This window comes from Erinaceus europaeus, chromosome 7, assembly GCF_950295315.1.
Source record: "Erinaceus europaeus chromosome 7, mEriEur2.1, whole genome shotgun sequence".
Lineage (NCBI taxonomy): Eukaryota > Metazoa > Chordata > Mammalia > Eulipotyphla > Erinaceidae > Erinaceus > Erinaceus europaeus.
Genome location: NC_080168.1, coordinates 7,326,164 through 7,345,945, shown reverse-complemented (window position 1 = coordinate 7,345,945; position 19,782 = coordinate 7,326,164). Strand labels below are relative to the sequence as shown.

At 41.6% G+C, this 19,782-nt stretch overlaps 1 protein-coding gene across 3 annotated transcripts in view; it reads left to right on the top strand.

Annotated features, from left to right (window-relative positions):
• Positions 1–19,782, top strand: part of DOCK10 (dedicator of cytokinesis 10) — a 309,226-nt gene that overhangs the window by 170,513 nt on the left and 118,931 nt on the right. For all 3 annotated transcript variants that reach the window (XM_060193683.1, XM_060193682.1, XM_060193684.1), the window contains exons 4-7: positions 3,555–3,637; positions 14,153–14,225; positions 14,547–14,669; positions 14,929–15,063. In XM_060193683.1, coding sequence (XP_060049666.1) covers positions 3,555–3,637; positions 14,153–14,225; positions 14,547–14,669; positions 14,929–15,063 — 414 coding nt within the window. The remainder of the gene's footprint in view (positions 1–3,554; positions 3,638–14,152; positions 14,226–14,546; positions 14,670–14,928; positions 15,064–19,782) is intronic.

Below are 19,782 nucleotides of genomic sequence, written 5' to 3'. Positions count from 1 at the left end.
CGCCCAACCCCTGAAAGTCTTGTATTTCTTTTTAGTGAATGCACTTCATACCTCAGACTGCATTAAGGCTATAGTGCTGTGTTATGTGCACTCTGTATGATATACATGTTTATTGTGGCTAAAAAGGTATGATTCCTACTAGAAAATGGTGCTAACAATTGGTAATAGCCGAAACCTGGAAGCAACCTGGATTTCCAACAACAGATGAGTGGCTGAGAAAGTTGGGGTTTATATGCACAATGGGATACTACTCGGCTGTTAAAAATGGTGAATTCAACTTCTTCGCCTCATCTTGGATTAAGCTTGAAGGAATCATGTTAAGTAAGATAAGCCAGAAAGAGAAGAATGAATATGAGATGGTCTCACTCATAGACAGAAGTGAAAAAAATAAGAGAAAACATAAAGCAGAACTTGGACTGGAGTAGGTTTATTGCAGCAAAGTAAAGGACTTTGGGGCTGGTGGGGTGGGTAGGGAGATGTTCAGGTCTTGGAACATGATGATGGAGGAGGACCTAGGTGGAGAGGGTTAGCATGTTATGTGAAAAACCGAGAAATGTTCCACGTGTACCAACTACTGTATTTTACTGTCAACTGTCAACCACTAACCCTCCCCCCCCATAAGGAAAAAAAATGATGCTAAGTAAGTCAGTGCAATTTTGTCCCTTTAAACCTGTAGACTAGCCTGAGGGGACAGCAAGTTGATTTTGTAAAAAGCTTTCATGCCAGAGGCTTTCAGATCCCAGCTTCTACCCCCAGCACCACCATAAACCAGATCTGAGCAAAGCTCTAGTCTCTCGCTTTCTCTGTATCTATTTACTGTATCTTTCATTGAAAAATACATAAACCTACAGACCAGGATGATGAGATATTATGGGACAGGAAGTTTGAAGTCAGGCTAATGTTCAGGCAATTCAGTAATCGCACCTGAAACTCAGTAATTAAATACTGAGGCTAAAATCACATCAGAAGAAAATTCTGGACCCAGAGCAAAGATAATGTCTGTAATTCTAGGTGTAGTGCTATTGCTTCCATTAGTATCTTGTTTATAAAAAATATTTATGGGTGGGGAGTTGGGCGGTAGCACAGCGGGTTAAGCGAACCTGACGCAAAGTGCAAGGACCAGCGTAAGGATCCTGGTTTGAACCCCCCCCAGCTCCCCACCTGCAGGGGAGTCACTTCACAAGTCACATTTTGTTTCTGCTAAGGCACAAGCTTTGAAATGGCCACAGTAACTGCTCATTCTGCTCTTCTTTTAAGTCTCTGCTCCGCCTAATCATTCTACTTAAATCCCTTTTACTCATTGCCTCCCCCTCCTTTGCTTTAATTTTGGTGGCAGCAACTTCTTAGACTATTTACTGACTTTTGTGCTTAGTGACCCATATGAATCTTTGTTCATTGTTTACTAGTGTCTTCCCATTACATCTGCACAGCAGACGCAGTGATGTTTGTTGATTGAGTTAATGGATAATCTCCAAAGCTCAGAGACTGGATCAGTCAGTTAAGCTTGCAGCATTTCATTCTAGTTTCTTACAGTGGCAATAAACTTTAGAAGGCAAATATTAAAAAGCTGTATGCTGTGCACCCAGTGAATAAAAACAATATTCAAATTCAAATGTATACTTAAGGGGGAACTAAATAAGATCTTCTAGCAGAATTTTTTTTTTAATTTGATTGCCAGGGAAAACAAACTGGAGGTGGGTGTCATGACTCCATTTTCTGTTTTGATAGAAATTCAGTTTCATTTGAGAACAATAGCAAGGTAGAGAGAAGGGGTAGTAAGCAAGAGAGAGAGAGAAAGAACAGGAAGTGAGGGGGAGAGAAACTGTAATTATGAAGGCTCTGTCTCTGTGCCTTGTATGCCTTGGGCCTATCTGTTTCTTGTCTGAATCCCTATCATCTTCCACCCTCCCTCCTTTTTTTTTTTTTTCTGTTTGATAGCAAAAAGAGAATTTGAGAGAGGAGAGGTGATAGAAGGAGAGAGAGGAAGAGAGACACCTGCAGCTGTGCTCCACGCTCCTGCCTGGCCCTTCTTCTTCTAGCGTTTGTCCTTCTTCCATAGCCAGTTAATGGCTTTGAAAGTGACTGGGATCCATGTGGATTCAGTCAGCTAGGAAGAATCGTCAGTTTCCCCTTCTTCTTCTAGCGTTTGCCCTTCTTCCGTAGCCAGTCAACAGCGTCACGTTGAGCCTGATGTCAAGTTGAGACCTCCTTGTCAGTTTCCCCAATGAATGGGTACTCACGGGATGCACCACGGGAAGGTCGATCCAATGCCTGGCCCTCATCCCAAGGACCTCTATCTGAAGTAATAATACAAGTTTTTCCAAAGTTCACATTGGAGTTTAGTTTTCTTCTTATTTCTGAAAATGTGTGATTTGAACAATTGGCAAATGAAAGAAAAGCATAATTTTAGCGAAATATTCCCTTTTGCTCCTAATCTCTTTCCATGGTTGGTGTCAATGTCCAGCTGTCTTCTTGCTGCTCTGGTTTGAAAACCCTCTGTTCTCCGGTACCCTCTGCCACCACCCTCTACCTATGTGCATCTCCCCCATTGTTTTGCCCTCGGTGCCTGTTTTGTGAGTGGGTACTTCGCTGAGCAAATAAAGCTCTGGTGCCCAGAATGTTGGACCTAAGAGAAATCCAGAGAAACTAAAGGCTGGGGCACACTGCTTCTCTCACTCAGAGGCTTCCTGCACCTTGAATCTTGTGCTCGATACCCTGTCTTCTCCTTGGGCCTTTCTGCCTCACCTTCTGTAAAAGTGACACAAGTGCTTTCCTTTTTATTTATTTACTTTTAACACTTGACTTATTCGATCTGATAGAGAAATTGAAAGGAAGGGGGGGGAGGTAGAGAGGAAGCGAGAAATAGAGACACCTACAGCACTGCTTCACTGCTTGCAAAGCTTCCTTCCTGCAGGTGGGGGCTGGGTGGGCATGCACCTGGTAAAGCAGACATGTTACAAAGCTCAGGTATCCAGATTCAAGCTTCCACTCCCCCCCATGGGGGAAAGCATCATGAATGATGAAGTAGTGCTGCAGGTGTCTATCTCTCTCTATCTCTACCTCTCCCTATCTTCTCGATTTCTCTATGTCTCTACCCAATAAATACATAATTAAATGAAAAAAAAAGCAGAAAAAGAACAAATCCTGGGAGTCAGGCAGTAGCACAGCGGAGTAAGCGCAGGTGGCGCAAAGTGCAAGGACCTGCATAAGGATCTCAGTTCGAGCCTCTGGCTCCCCACCTGCAGGGGAGTCGATTCACAGGCGGTGAAGCAGGTCTGCAGGTGTCTGTCTTTCTCTCCCCCTCTCTGTTTTCCCTTCCTCTCTCCATTTCTCTCTGTCCTGTCTAACAACGAGGACATCAATAAAAATAACAACAACTACTACAACAATAAAACAACAAGGGCAACAAAAGGGAATAAAAACAAAAAAAGAAAGGACAAACCCTTTGCCTACCTTTAGCACTGGAGATAATGAGGACTGCACTCCCTTTTGGACAAAACAGTAGTTTTGTTTGTTTGAATGATAGTTGTTGACTGCCTTTATTTTTCTTGCAGGCCTGCAAATTTTATAGTTCCCAGTGGTACGTGGTCAACTACAAATACGAACAATATTCTGGAGACCTTCGACAGTTACCCCGGTAATAATAACCTCTTACAAGTACTTGTTTTTGTCTCCCTTATAAAATAATGCTCTCCACTTTAAGTTCTGCCACTGTTAGTGAATATGTCTATGTGAATATAGTGTCAAGATAGAGTTTACAAAATAAAATTCACTGTAGGACATTTTGTGGGCCAGTGGAGCAGTCACAGCATTGGCAGTGAGATACAAGTGTCCGCTCATTTAATTTCTGAATGACATGTTAAAGGTCTGTTATTTTGTTGAGCAGATAGCTAAGTCTTTTCTTTCTACATCCCCACCCATGCTGTCATTTCTTCTGGAGTTCCATTACTGTCATGAACAAAGGAGAGATCTTTCAAAACAGCAAGTCTTTTTCTTTTCTTTTCTTTTCTTTTTTTTTTTTTAAACAGTGATGGTTGGCTTTTATCAGATCTTTGAACAGTCTTTTAAATTTCATTCACTCAGGCCAATGAGGCAACTCACTTGCAAAGTGTGCTGCTTTGTTCTGCATGAAATCCAGGTCTGAGTATGGCCCTCACTGCACTGAACGAAGCTTCAGTGCTGTAATCTGTCTGTCTCTAGAAAAAATAAATATAGATTTAGCTCAATCCTAGTATTGATAGATAACCTCCTGGAACTTTGGAAAGGTCCCACCCATAGCCTGCATGAGTAATGCTTCCATCTAGAATGTCTGGGGTTTAGTTACACACTTTGGGTAGATGCTATTGAGAAGTAAAATACTTTTTAATTCATCCAGGCTTCCTCTTTCTGAAAATAGTTCTGAGAAGTGGTTACCACCTGGGAAGCAGTGAGCAAGTACTTGGATGACAGTGTGGGTGGGAGTGCAGAGAGCAGGACTGAATGATCCTTCTCAGTTGATGTCATGGGCCTTGTTAGTCTAGATTTCCTTGGCTTAATCCCCAAATACTACTAATCTTTTCTTATATTTTGTGATGCCACAAAAAAATCTAAGTAAGGGCAGGGATAGATAGCATAATGGTTATTCAAAGAGACTCTCACGCCTGAGCCTCCAGAGTCCCAGGTTCAATCCCCCACATCGCCATAAACCAGAGATGAGCAGTGCTCTGGTAGAACAAACAAAAAAGAATATAAATAAGTGAAAAGTTGCATACTCATTCAAGGTCTGTTAAAAACTAAAATAATAGAGAAAGTACCTTCAGTCAGAACCTATTTTTAACTATGTTTGATGATAGATTAGGTAGATAGATAGACAGACAGACAGACAGACAGACAGACAGATAAAATCCCACAGTGGGTCAGAGGGTAGCTCCCCAGTAGGACACATGCCTTGTTGTGAATGACATCTTGGATTTAAGCCCTGGTTCTAACATAATTGTTACCAAGTGAGTACAGTGATGTTGTGATCTGTTTTTTTGTTTTGTTTTGTTTTGTTTTGTTTGTTTTTACTTTCTATGTCTCTCCATCTACTATCTCTTTTCTCAAAAAAAAATAGAAAAGAAAATTAATGTGAGAAGGCTTCTCAGCTGTATCATGCATGTGGAAGGCCTTGGGTTCATTCCCTGAAACCACGTAAGAGAAATTTTACAAGGTGTCTCATGAGAAGACATGCAAAAGGAACTAACAGTGTTGAGAATTTCCCTGGTTTAAACTCAGGGAAGTGGAGGTTGGCACCAAGAAGGGGACTGTTGATGTTGAAATTGCCACACAGTTAGACACTGTAAGTGAGCTGTGTGAAATCAGAGTGAAAAGCAGAAACTCTGTGATATAATCCTTGAGCAGTATTCCCTGAAATAATGAGGGTGCTGACACTGAGTAGGAAAGTTACTTCTAAAATGCTTTAGAAGGCTAAGCTCTCCCCACTACAGGCTGCACATATCTGGGTCAACAGCGGAACCTGATAATTTCCTTGAGTCTTCTGAGGATATTAGAGGTAAATCATTTTCAGATCTCCTGGATTAGAGGAATTCTCCTTTGTCTGCTACCAATTTAAATCAATCATTTTTTTTCCTAATGGGTCTGTGAGGCTGCAAACCAAAAATCTGCAAGTGTGGAAAAGAATTAAAAACAAAAATGTGTGCGTGTGAGGGGCCGGATGGTAGTGAAGCGCACTGACTGGTGTGAAGAATCTGGGTTCGAGCCCCCGGCTCTCCACTTGCACAGGGCTCACTTCACAAGCGGTGAGGCAGGTCTGAAGGTGTCTATCCTTCTCTCTTCCTTTCTGTATTCCCCTCCTCTCTCTATTTCTCTCTGTCCTGTCAACAACAACAGCAATTAACAATAACAACAGCATCAAGGGCAGTGAAGTGGGAAAAATGACATCCAGGAGCAGTGAATTCATAGTGCTGGCACCAAGCCCCAGCTAGAACCCATATATATATAGTGTGTTCATCTCTCATAGTCTCAGTCTTTTATTTATCAACAGCACTATATTATTATTAATACTTGGGAGACAGATTTCAAATGTGTTCACTGGAAGATACTGGACAAAGGTATTACTTCAGTAAAGAAAGGAAAATATAATTAATGCATTCACATTTTAGGAGTAAAAATGAGCCCAGAATGTGGGCCTCTTAGGAGACCAAAAATGACATAAAAAACATAAGATGTGGGAGTCCGGTGGTAGTGCAGCAGGTTAAGCGCAGGTGGCGCAAAGCTTAAGGACTGGCATCGAGCCCCCGGCTCCCCACCTTGAGGGGAGTCGCTTCACAAGCAGTGAAGCAGGTCTGCAGGTGTCTATCTTTCTTTCCCACTCTCTGTCTTCCCCTCCTCTCTCCATTTCTCTCTGTCCTATCCAACAACAACAACAATAATAACTACAACAATAAAACAAGAAGGGCAACAAAAGGGAATAAATAAATATTTTTTTAAAAAGTAAGATGTGACTAAGTTTTCTAAACTATAACATCAGGCAGAGGGATATATGACATGTTTAAAATTGTTGCCACAGCTGGCTTTCTATAAAGAAGAAATGTCATAGAATATATATCATTCTTCTTCTAGCGTTTGCCCTTCTTCCGTAGCCAGTCAACAGCGTCAGGTTGAGCCTGATGTAAAGTTTCGAGACCTCCTTTGAATCTGGAGAGGTGGCAGTCGTTGACTATGTGGGTCATAGTCTGTCTGGAGCCGCAGGGGCAGTTCGGGTCGTCTCTGGCTCCCCAGTGATGGAACATAGCGGCGCACCGGCCATGGCCTGTTCGATAGCGATTGAGGAGGGCCCAGTCATAACGTGCTAGGTCAAAGCCGGGTTGACACTTGCAGGGGTCTGTGATGAGGTGTTTGTTCTTTACCTCAGCTGACTGCCAACTCTGTTTCCAAGAGACTGGAACAGAGAAGTTCAGTGTAGGCGTAGGGGACCAGATTGGGTGACGAGACGTCAAGCGTTGGACAGGGTGGGCGAAGATATCCGCGTATATTGGCAGGTCCGGTCGAGCGCAAACGTGGGAAATGAACTTAGATGATGCCGCATCCCAACGAATATCTGGCGGGGCGATGTTGCTGAGAACTGGCAGCCATGGAACCGGGGTGGAACGGATGGTTCCAGAGATTATCCTCATGGACGAATATAATTTGAAATCGACCAAGTGGACATGGGGGCTACAGAACCATACTGGGGCACAGTATTCTGCAGTGGAATAGCATAATGCCAGAGATGATGATCATAGTGTGGAAGCGCTCACGCCCCATGAGGAGCTGGCCAGTCTTGCAATGATGTTATTCCTCGCGCCCACCTTTGCTGCAGTTTTTATGAGATGTTCGTGAAATGACAGAGTGCGATTGAGAGTAACGCCGAGATAGACTGGCTGGGCTTCATGCCGGATTCTCGTATCGCCAAGCTGCACATTAAGTTCACGTGAGGCCGAGGCATGGTGTAGATGGAAAACAGATGATACCGTTTTTGCAGTGCTAGGGATTAGTCGCCATTTTTTACAGTAATCAGATATCAGAGACATATGTATCATGAAAGAACATCAAACAAAGGATATTACCAGCTTAGCTGGGAGAAATTAAAGCAAGTTTGACTAAAAGCGCATTTCCTCAGCGTCCACGGTGGGCAATACACTTAATCTACCCTTTACCTTTGATGTATACTTTCTTGACTCTCTTTACTTGCTCTTCTAGCCAGCTATCCTTCTAACCATCTGCTGATCCTATTTTTATCATTTCAAAATGAATTTAGTAAATTGACTCACAACCCATCATCTTTCTAAACCCTGAACAATGTATAGCAGCTTGTATGTATATGTTAATAGTTTACTTCTTTCTTCTGAGCAGAAGTTTACACGGATCTGTTTTTAGTGATCTTTGACCATAGCTATATGTACGACACAGAATCCCCTACTGAAAATGTACTGAAAATGTACTGAAAACAATAAAACAGTGCTGGGGGGCGGGGGGGCGGGAAGATAGCGGCATGGCTACAACTCCTGACTTTGTCTCTGCAAAGCAGTGGCTTAAGCACTGGGAGTGTAGAGCAAGGGCAGGATTTGCAGCCACCAGATTCCAGAAGCTACCATGATGGCAACCAGACTTCCCGACTTCCTAGGGCAGAGGACACCACCATGTGTCCTGGAGCCCCCACCTCCCCAGATCCCTGCCCCACTAGGCAAAAAAGGAGACAGGCTGGGGGTATGGATCGGCCTGTCAATGCCCATGTTCAGCGGAGAAGCGATTATAGAAGTCAGACCTTCTACCTTCTGCATCCCATAATGACCCTGGGTCCATGTTCCCAGAGGGTTAAAGAATAGGAAAGCTATCAGGGCAGGGAATAAGATATGGAGTTCCAGTAGCAGGAATTGTGTGAAATTGTATCCCTCTTATCCTTGTCAGTGTTTCCATTTTATAAATTTAAAAAGTGCTCTGGTAAAACAAACAAAAAAATATAAATAAATGAAAAATGTCATACTCATTCAAGGTCTTTTTAAAACAAAAATAATAAAGTACTTACAGTCAGAACAGATTTTAACTATGTTTGATGATAGATTAGGTAAGTAGGTAGACAGATAGACAGGCAGAAAAATAAAATCTCAGAATTGATCCTCATTTTTACTCCCCTGTACCCTTCAGACAACCACTGAACTGATTGTCTTCACCACAGATTAATATTGCTTGTTCTGGAATATTATTGCATTTAAGTCATGCCACATTTATTCTTGTGTCTCAAGTGTCTTTGACTCAGCATTCTTTCTGAGTGATGTCTGTGTTATTGCAGGAATCAGTAACTCCTTTTGTTTCAAAATAATATTCCTTTGTGTGGGTGTACTAGTGTTTGGCTAGCCAGTCTCCTGCCCATAGTCATTTTGTACCAAGATATTCCTAAGCCACTTGAAGTTCAGGGATTTCTGGGAAGCTCAGATCATAAATTATAGACTTAGTTGTTACTTCTGCCCTTCAGCTGGGAGTTTTATGGAAAACCCTTCACAAGTACACGGATACTCAGGCAGACTCAACTTTCTTCCTTTACTTCTTCCTCTTTATTTGTTGTTCATTCTAAAGGTTATTCCATCTCCGCTTTATTGATTAATCTCATTGCAGAAACGGGAATGGGCTGTATTGCCTGACTGCTGTTGTGACCAAGTGAGCAAGAACTATACAATGAGGCTTAAAATATGATTGATTTGTAAGACAGGGAGGACAAAAGTGATGGCAAAAGAGAATAGAATAAGGAATTCCAAAACAAATAGAATTGTATTACAGTCATGAGAAGGCTGGAGAGATGTGAGTAACTTATAGCGTGTGGTCAACCAGGAGGCAAATGTTGCCGTCCCAAGATGAAGTTTGTTTTTACTACCTTTTCTTCCGTTTACCCTATATGTGCCTTTTTCTTTTCTGGTGAATTATTTCTTTTATGTCCCCTTTGCTTATCTTCCATCTTTTGAAAAATCTTGGAACTCTTCCATTCTTTTACTGATTGGTCTGAAGTTAGTCTTTTGATACCTCTGAATTCCACAGGAGTGGGAAGTTTTTGTATTTTAGGTTTTGTATTTTAGGGTTTTATTTTTTAGGCAAGTGAAAAGATTGAAGGGTTTACTTCTTATCTGAGAAATGTCAAGATCTGAAGAAGAAAAGAAATATTGTTATTATTGATTTTATAGTGATTAAGAATATCGTAGGATAACAGGGGTACAATTCTATATGGTTCCCACCACCAGAGTTCCATGTCCCATCCCCTCCATTGGAAGCTTCCCTATTCTTTATCCCTCTGGGAGTATGGACCAAACTTCTTTCTAGGGTGAAGAAGGTGGAAGGTCTGGCTTCTGCAATTGCTTCTCCATTGGGCATGGATGTTGGCAGGTGGATCCATACCCCTAGCCTCTTCCTATATTTCCCTGGTGGGGCAGGGTTCTGGAAATGTGGGGTTTCAGGACACATTGGTGGAGGTTTTCTGTCCAGGGAAGTCAGAATGGCCTCATTGTAGCATCTGCAACTTGGTTGGTGGCTGAAAGGCAGTAAGATATAAGCAGGACAAATTGTTCAATAAGTAGTAACCCAAAGGGAAGAATAAAGTAGTTGAAACTAGGGGTCTTGGTGTGGTAAAAAGCTAGGAAGTCTATCTTAGTTATGTTCCAAGGGGCCCATGACTTTAGTAATTTTTGCCCAATATCTAACATGCAGGTGGGCCAAAAGTACTATCTGAAAGATGGTATCAGAGTTGAGAATAAGTCCTGAAAGCTGGATTTGGGCAGAGAACAGCTCCCAAATATGAGGAAAGGATAAAAATGCCATTAACTCTAAACCCCATTGACCTAGCCATGTATATTTATATTACACAGGAGCCTGGATAACTTCTGAGTACCTGTCAGTTTGGGCTTGCATTCTGTGGTCACATCTGGGAACATTCTAGGCTTCACTCATTTCAGGACCAGTCTTCTTTGAGTGGCAGGGTATGTTGACCCAGCCTCCCTTCAGAGAGTAGAACAGTCCCTACCATTGGAGCTCTGCATTAAGGGCAAGAACTTGTAGAGGTTCACTAGAGGATTTATGATGATATTCCTGATGGAGATGATCTGTGATGGTGGGGAGAGGGATCTATTAAGAATTTTTTATGGAAGAGAAGGAACTTCCTAGTCATCCCAAAATAACTGTGTGGTCTGCTTCCTGCTCTGTTTTCACATGTGATTGGCTCTAGCCAAAGAGGCAGAACAGGTCAACATTATGACAACTTCTTCTTCTTCTTCTAGCGTTTGCCTTTCTTCCGTAGCCAGTCAACAGCGTCAGGTTGAGCCTGATGTAAAGTTTCGAGACCTCCTTGGAATCTGGAGAGGTGACAGTCGTTGACTATGTGGGTCATAGTCTGTGTGTAGCCGCAGGGGCAGTTCATGACAACTGACATAGAAGAACTAGGTTATTTTTAGGGTTCTGGGGGAAGGTAAAAGGAATCCTAATCTGCTAGAATCACCAGTAAGAGAAAATTGAACACAGGTTCATTCACTTTGCTTTACTAAATACAGAAATTATCACTCAGTGATAATTCCACTCTGTGTTTATGTAAATATTATGGACTCTGATTCTCAGAAAAATGGCACAATTATACTGGAATGTTGAATCTTGTTACTTGCGCATAAATATCTGATCAATAACACAGCATAGTTGCATGCCTGTGGTCCTAGGAGTCCTGGGTTCAACCCCGACACCTCATATGGCAAAGCTGAAAGGTGCTTTTGTCTGTCTCTCCTGAAAATAAATAGATCTTTGAAAATAATTCATTAATGTCTGATCATGCATACATTTAATTCAATATGAACCTATGCTACTTGGTACAGATTTATTTATTTATGCATTAGTAGGTAACTGTTTATCTTAGTAAAAATTTTTGAATTGTCACTTGCAAATAAGTCATGGATGTAGAAGGTTGTATTGTATATTTGAAATTTGACATAATACATACTCATGGAATAAATTCTACTATATCAACAAACAAAGTTTACTGAACATTTGCTCATTCATTGTTACCATTCTTATTTGCTTACCTAGGTATCTCAGAATTTCATATAATTACTATGTAATCAATTAGAATTGGGACTGAAGACTAAAAATATCATCCTTCATACCAAATGTCAAGTACTATGTATCTAAGAGTCCTTCGTTTGTTGTTGTTTAATCTAGTGGCTCTTATCTTTGATATGAGTCTAGAAAATGCAGCTCCACGTGGCCAGGCAGTGGCACACCTGGTTGAGCACATGCATTACAGTGCATAAGGACCTAGGTCTATCAAACCTCCAGTCTCCACCTGCAGAAGAAAAGCTCTGTGAGTAGTGAAGCAGTGCTGCAGGTGTCTCTCTGTCTCTCTCCTTCTGTTTTTCCTTCCCTTCTCAAGTTCTATCTCTATCAAAAATAAATTAATTAAATAAAAATTAAATATAGATTCAATAGTAAAATATTTTTAATTATCACACATTAGAGGTGCTTCTTAGAATTGTGTCACTAAAACTTGCATTCCTCAACTTTAAAAAAGGAAAAAAATACACACACACACACACACATACCAGGATGCCTTCCAAAATGAAATAACAAAATTTTGAATTATAGCATTTCATTTCACTTCTCTTGATATCCTTTATTATCATTGACTCTCTCAATAAATGTATATGGAACTTCTCTAAATAGGAAAGGAAAAAGCTGGGAAAGATGTAGATGGGATTTTACTAGAGTCCTTAGCTTTGAGAAATATATAACACAACAGAGAGCTAGGACAACACACAGGTAACAAGATCAAGGGAACATTATAAGAGACATCTCCCCAGAGGCTAGAGATAGGGAGGAATGGATGGTACTGTTTAATGAAGGAACCATTGTGATTGGAAAACAGAAAGGGCACAGCAAGGTGAGTATACCCAATGATCCTGACCTGCACGTCAGCAGTGGACAAATTGGTAGCTTTTATGTAGCAGAGGGATTATTTATTATTTATTTATTAGCAGAGGGATTATTTATTATTTATTTATTAGCAGAGGGATTCTCATTTCAGGGTCTCCATAGTTTGAAAATGAAGACAGTGTGTGTCTGTGCTATGTGCTCTGACCTCCTTTACTGTAAAGGAGGAATGGGTGTTTTGTGTCTTTTAGAAGGAGGACAATTTGAATACGGTGATAATGTGTGTGAATGCAGGGTTTGTCAATTCTATGCATCCTTAAAAACAAAGGCACCCAGGCCATCTATCTTCCTATCTGGAATACCATAGACATCAGGAACCATTTGTAATGGAAATATCCAACAAACAACCGGGATTTGTCCAAATTCGTCATATTCTGAGGTTGTTCCTGCACTATATAAACTATCTTAACACACACACACTAAATATTCAGTGTAAATTCTCATGTAGAATTTTCTAGTTTGGTATCAAGAATGCCTAAACTTCAGATAACTTCCAGTTTCCATTTAACAATGAATTTTGAGGTAGGATCAAGTAAAAAAAAATTGATTGATCTTTAAATTACTGTCATACAAAGGTAAAGTAGAAAGGTAACGGAGGGGGCCAAGTGCTGGTGCACAAGTTAAGTGTACACATTATAGTGCTCTCAAGGATACAGGTTCAAAGCCCCTGGTTCCCACCTACAGGGGCAAATCTTCATGTGTAGTGAAGCAGAGATGCAGGTATCTTTCTGTCTCTCTCCCTCTCAATCTCTTCCTCCCCGCTCAATTTCTCTCTGTATACCCAAAAATAAATAGATAGTATTTTTTAAAAAATAATTGAAACCTCATACCATGTTATATCCCACTTTAAAATGTAGAGGAAGGAAAATATAAAAAAAGACAAGGAAAATATAAAAAAAGACAATTATCAAACATACCCTGCTTGTCTTCATCTAATTCATAGATGATAAACATAAATCTGTTTACATGGTAAGTCTGGTTTAAAATAGAGATTTGGGAGTGGTGTTGGGCGGTAGCGTAGCAGGTTAAGCACACATGGCGCAAAGCTCAAGGATCAGCATAAGGATCCTGGTTCCAGCCCCTACCTCCCCACCTTCAGGGAAGCTGCTTCACAGGCGGTGAAGCAGGTCTGCAGGTGTCTCTTTCTCTCCCCCCTCTGTCTTCCCCTCTTCTCTCCATTTCTCTCTACCTATCCAACAATAATAATATAACAACAACGATAAACAAGGACAACAAAAGGGAGAAAATGGCCTCCAGGAGCAGTGGATTCGTAGTGCAGGTAATGAGCCCTAGCAATAATCCTGGATGCAATAAATAAATAAATAAATAAATAAATAAATAAATAAATAAATAAAAGAGATTTACAACAATGCAGGTAGTATAGAGGTAGTGCATGGAACTTTCCCCCAAGAGACCCCAGATTTAATCACCAGATCAATGCTCTGCTTAAAAAACAATAAAATAAGAAGATTTAGACACTGGAATTAAGATGTGATGGTGTAGTGGACAGTTAATACAATGGAAGAAAATGGAATCCTCGCAAGATTGCGTTCCCTCACAAGTATCTGTGAGAAAAGAAGGCCACCCCAGTACTTGTTACCCAGGAGAAAGCTGAAAGTGAGATCAATGTCTCAAATGTCAAATCAGAATTTGTTTTCTTGCTTTTTTTTTTTTATATCAGGACAGAATACAAACCAGAGAAACTCCCTTCACATTCCTTTGAGGTTGACCATGAAGATGCTGACAAGGATGAAGTAAGTGCCTGGTTGAGTGTGAAATGTTTATAACATGAGCAGGAGCTGCTGTCACTGAGAATAGCATTCTCTGTCTTCAATAGCTTGTGTGTGTGTGTGTGTGTGTGTGTGTGTGTGTGTGTGTGTGTGTGTGTGTATGAGAGAGAGAGAGCTACAATTCCCATTTGTGTGAGAGTGTTTAGTCAAAGTGAATCACATTTCTGTTGCAATGGAGCATGATGACTGAAGGTGAGTCAAAGAGAAAGCAGTCTTGTTATTTTTAAGTGTAGCGTCTGGGAGACACAAAAGCAGAGAGGTTGCTCATGATGGCTTTTTCTGCAGGACACCACCTCCCACTCATCATCTAAGGGAGGTGGTGGTACTGGAGGGACTGGAGTGTTCAAGTCTGGCTGGCTCTACAAGGGCAATTTCAACAGCACCGTGAACAACACCGTCACTGTTCGGGTGAGGAGGCGTCAAGACTCATCTTTGTTTCTGTCACTTTTCCTTGACAGCCCCTCCTCTGGGCACTGCCCAGAGGAGAATCCATTTGCATTGTGTTTCTGTTCTGTGTCCTGTTTTATTTATGAGAAAGGGGGCTGTTCTTTTCAGAACCGTGCCCTGGAAATGAAGCATTGCTGAAGATATTAGGAAAACTCCAATGTCCTTGAGTAATAGTACACCGCAGCTTGAACTCCCTCCTTGATTTCTTTCTTTATTTTAGTCCTTCAAAAAACGCTACTTCCAGTTGACTCAGTTGCCAGACAACTCTTACATCATGAATTTTTACAAAGATGAAAAAATATCCAAAGAACCTAAAGGCTGCATCTTCTTGGATTCCTGTACAGGAGTCATACAGGTGAGTAAAAATCCTTTCTCCCCCTTGAGATTTATTATAATAGAAAAAAAATGTGTCTGTTTAATCACCCATCATTCACCCCACAAGTATTTATGAGTAGCTGACATGGGACAAACACTGATCTAGACTCTAAGAGGGCAATCTAGAATCCTTTCACAAAACTTTCTGTCAACAGAGGAAAGCAGGCAGAGCTTAGCCAAAGTCACACACAAAATCAACACCAAGTAGAATCGGTCAGTGAAATCATGATAAGGAATATAATTTTTTTTTCCCTCCAGGATTACTGCTGGGCTCGGTGCCTGCACCATGAATCCACCGCTTCTGGAGGCCATTTTTTCCCCTTTTTGTTGCCCTTGTTGTTGTAGCCTCATTGTGGTTATAATTATTGCCATCGTTGATGTTGTTCATTGTTGGATAGGACAGAGAGAAATGGAGAGAAATGGGGAAGACAGAGAGGGGGAGAGAAAGACAGACACCTGCAGACCTGCTTCACCGCCTCCCCTGCAGGTGGGGAGCCGGGGGCTCGAACTGGGATCCTTACGCCAGTCCCTGTGCTTTGCGCCACATGGCTTAACCCACTGCGCCACCGCCAGACCCCAAGAAATATAATTTTATGAAGAGAAAAAGAGGAATAGTTAAGTTGGGAATGGATATAAATACGGCAGAAGTACAAGACACACTTTTGAAGGCAATTGGATCTGCAGATTAAAGAATGAGAAAGGGCAGTAAGTACAAAGGTCCTGAGGCCAGACGAAGACTAATTCTTGTCAAGAAAAAGAGGAAAGTGCCCACCTAGTCAGCCACAGTGTAGTGGACTCTGGAGCTAATTAATTCAGCACATGAAAATCACAGGGCTCAATGCACTTCCAAAAGTTGTCAGGATAATGGTAATAAAGAGAAAGCAAGTTGACGGTGTGCATGTGTATCATCTTCCTCCTAAGAGCAAGCTTCCATCAAAGACAAGGGCCACATTGAGTCCCAGGATTTTAAGTTCAGAAACAAGACACTGCTTTAACACACTGTACAGTCTGGCAAGTTCATGTTCACAGTGTTGTCCCAAGTGTTCAATTTCACAGGAACCAGAATCATCCCATAGACCTCTTGTGGACGCTTCACTGTCAACACAGGTGTTCTTTATATTCTGCTGAAATAGCAAACCAGGGTGGGGGGGGGGGCAGGCAGGCAGTGGTGCACCTGGTTAAGCACACACACCACAGTGCACAAGGACCCAGGTTCAAACCCCTGGTCTCCCCACCTGCAGGGGGGAAGGCTTCATGAGTGGTGAAGCAAGGCCGTGGATGTCTCTCTGTCTCTTTCCTTCTCTATATCCCTCTCCCTTCTCAATTTCTGTCTCTATCCAGTAACAAATAAATAAATAGGGGGCCAGGAGGTGGTACACCGAGTTAAGCGCACATAGTACAAAATGCAAGGACCTGAGCAAGGATCCCAGTTTAAGCCCCATGGCTCCCCACCTACAAGGAGAATCAGACCTGCAGGCAGGGCTCTCTCTCTCTCTCTCTCTCTCTCTCTCTCTCTCTCTCTCTCTCTCTCTCCCTCCCTCTCCCTCTCCCTCTCCCTTTCCCTCTCTCTCTCTCCCTCTCCCCATCTCTCTCTCTCTCTCTCCCCCTCTCTCCCTCTCTCCCTCCTCTCTCCCTCTCTCCCTCTCTCTTTCCACCTTCTCAATTTCTCTCTATCCTATCCAATAAAATGGGGAAAATGGCCTCCAGGAGCAGTGTATTTGTAGTACTGAGTCCCAATGACAACCCTGGAGGCAATCTATCAATCAATCAATAAATACTTTAAAAAAAAAGAAATAGCAAACCTATAAAAGTGGAAGGAAGAAGGAACCCAGTGTTTCTGGCAAACTTGCCTCACAGTTCACATTAGGATGCTGATGCTCTGGAGCCACTAGGAACAAGTGGTCCTCTTACCACCAAACCATGGGCGTTCACATAACCTTCTCTGTAGCTGAGAAAACCTGTTGGATTAATACCAGGCATGATTGGATAGGTGAATGAAAATGTGAATTCTCTCCAGTCACTTAGGCATGGCCAATTACACCATAGTTTGTCTGTTAAAATCTGGAATTTCTCACTCCGATTTTAATAGTAGTAATGCAGAGACTTAAAAGGAAAAAAAGAATAATGAATGAATCGTTGCTGAGCACTCCTCTCAAAGTGAAGATGATTGCACTGTAAGCAGTTGCTAACTTTCCCTATGGAAAGGGAAATGAGGGCCCTCATGGAGGGTGGAGCATTTTCTGCTGTTTAGCACAGAGGAGGCCGCTGGGCTTTAGGAAGATGAAGTGATATTTCAGCAGTAACTTAGGGACCACTGACTACATTTTATGGATAGTGAGCAGTAAAACTGAAATATTTCCTCTTCTACTTCCATATCCAATCAGATGGCTCTGGGAAATGCATTGTATGTTAAATTTTTGGAGAGAGGAATCTGTCATTTCTTTTCTCAAGGTTCACGTTAGTCTGTATTCGACAGATATCCTAATTCTGTAACCAGGCATTCCACTGTGGGAATGACCCTTTGATCTGTGGGCTGTTGAACACAGACCTTGATCTGTGTGTGATCTCTGGACTCGAACACAGACCTTGGACACACTGTGTATCAGTCTCTACTATAACAGTATGTCAGAGACACTTAGAAAAAACATGTTAGGAGTCCACACAGTTCATCACTCAAATCCTAGCTACTCTCTGAGCATTTTGAGCAAGATTCTCAATTTCTTTTATTTTTATTTATATATTTATTATTGGATAGAGGCAGAGAGAAATTGAGAGGGGGTAGGGAGAAAAAGAGAGCAGGAGACAGAGAGACATCTGAAGCCCATCTTCACCACTCATGAAGCTTTCCCCCTGCAGGTGGAGGTCAGGGGCTTGAACCTCAGTCCCTACACACTGTAGTGCATGTGCTTAACCAGGTGCATCACTGCCTAACCACGATTCTCAATTTCTTTGCTCTCAAGTCCTTCATCTATAAGACTATGGATAGTGTGTCCTTTAGCTATTTTTCCTGTCCCTAACTTTGAGAGCTAGGCATTCCTAGTGAAAAGCCTTCATTTTCTTGAGATGTCTGCCTATTTGAGCTAATAGAGTCACTGTGTTATTCATTCCTGTGTTGAGTAAATTTATTCAGTGTCTATGGCTTGCTAGAAACTGTGCTGTGACATCAGGAATTCCCTGCTGAGATCATAACCAGAAAGAGAAGTTGGCTCATACTTAACTATTACCATGTATTTACAAAGCTGTAATAGAGCTGTGAGTGACAGACTTTCTAGAAAGTTCTGGGAGCATAGAATAATAATGAATACTTCTAGGTCAGCTGGAAGGCTGCAAAGATAATATAGCTTGGTTGGTTGAAGTTCCCATGGTAGATTTTGCATCTTGAAACTCAAGTGACTAAGTCTCCTTTTTCTAATAGCTAGCCATCAGTTATTTGGGAATATGTGTTATCTATTTTAAAGATTCTTTATCCCTTGACTGATGTTATCAAGCACTTCTTCTTTTTAAAAGTTTTTTTATATTTATTTTTTATTTTCCCTTTTTTTGCCCTTGTTTTTTATTATTGTTTTAGTTATTATTGTTGTTGTTATTGATGTTATTGTTGTTGGATAGGACAGAGAGAAATGGAGAGAGGAGGGGAAGACAGGGAAGGAGAGAGGAAGAGAGATGCCTGCAGACCTGCTTCACCGCCTGTGAAGCGACTCCACTGCAAGTGGGGAGCCAGGGGTTCAAACTGGGATCCTTACGCCAGTCCTTGTGCTTTGAGTCACATGTGCTTAACCCGCTGCACTACCGCCCGACTCCCTGTCAAGCACTTCTTACAGTCACTTGTTACCTGGTATCCAGATCCCAGCTTACATAAGCTTATGTATCAACTTGCAGATATATTCTGACTCACAAGCTTTCTGCATCTGAAAAGAAGATTCTGAATGAGAAAGTGCAAGTTTAGTCATTACTCTAGTCAGCCGTCAGGCATGAAATGTGCCTAAAGATGAACCCAGTTTACCAAAAAGCACAGACTATGAATAAGGAATAATGGGATGAGTCAGACCCATTTTGTCAAGAATCACTGTCCATTTCCCTTGAATAAATCAGAAAAGGGAAGCAAAGACTTGGATTTAGGAAAGTGCTACCTACCATGCAGCATTTTGGGGAGTTCCTGTATAGAGTAGTTTTCAGTAAACAAGGCCTCTTACTCTACCTCATTCCAGCTCAATCTATAGCATTGTGTTTTAAGAGTGATTCTGAAATTCCAAGAAATACATTTCAGGGATGACCTCAGAGAGCTACGCTAGCTCAGTGTTTTTCAGACTTCAGGTGCTGTTTGTCATGAAAGGTTTCCTGGATCTTAATGTTATTTATTTATTATTATTTTTATCATCTCCAGCATTATCACTGGAGCTCGGTGCCAGCACCACAAATCTAACTTTCTGGGCAGCCATTTTTTTTCTTCCTCTTTTATTGATAAGACAGAGAAATTAAGAGGGGAGAGAGAATCTGAGAAGGAGAGAAAGACACTGGAAAACCTGATTTAGCACTCTGAAGCATACCCCATGCAGGTGGGGAGTTGGGGCTCAATCCTGGATCCTTGCCTGGGTCCTTGCACTGCCTACTTCATGCATTTAACCAGAACTGGAGGGTGCATGCCCACAAAACAAGCACTCAATGTAGGCAGAAAATGAAAGTGTACCTGACAAAGAAA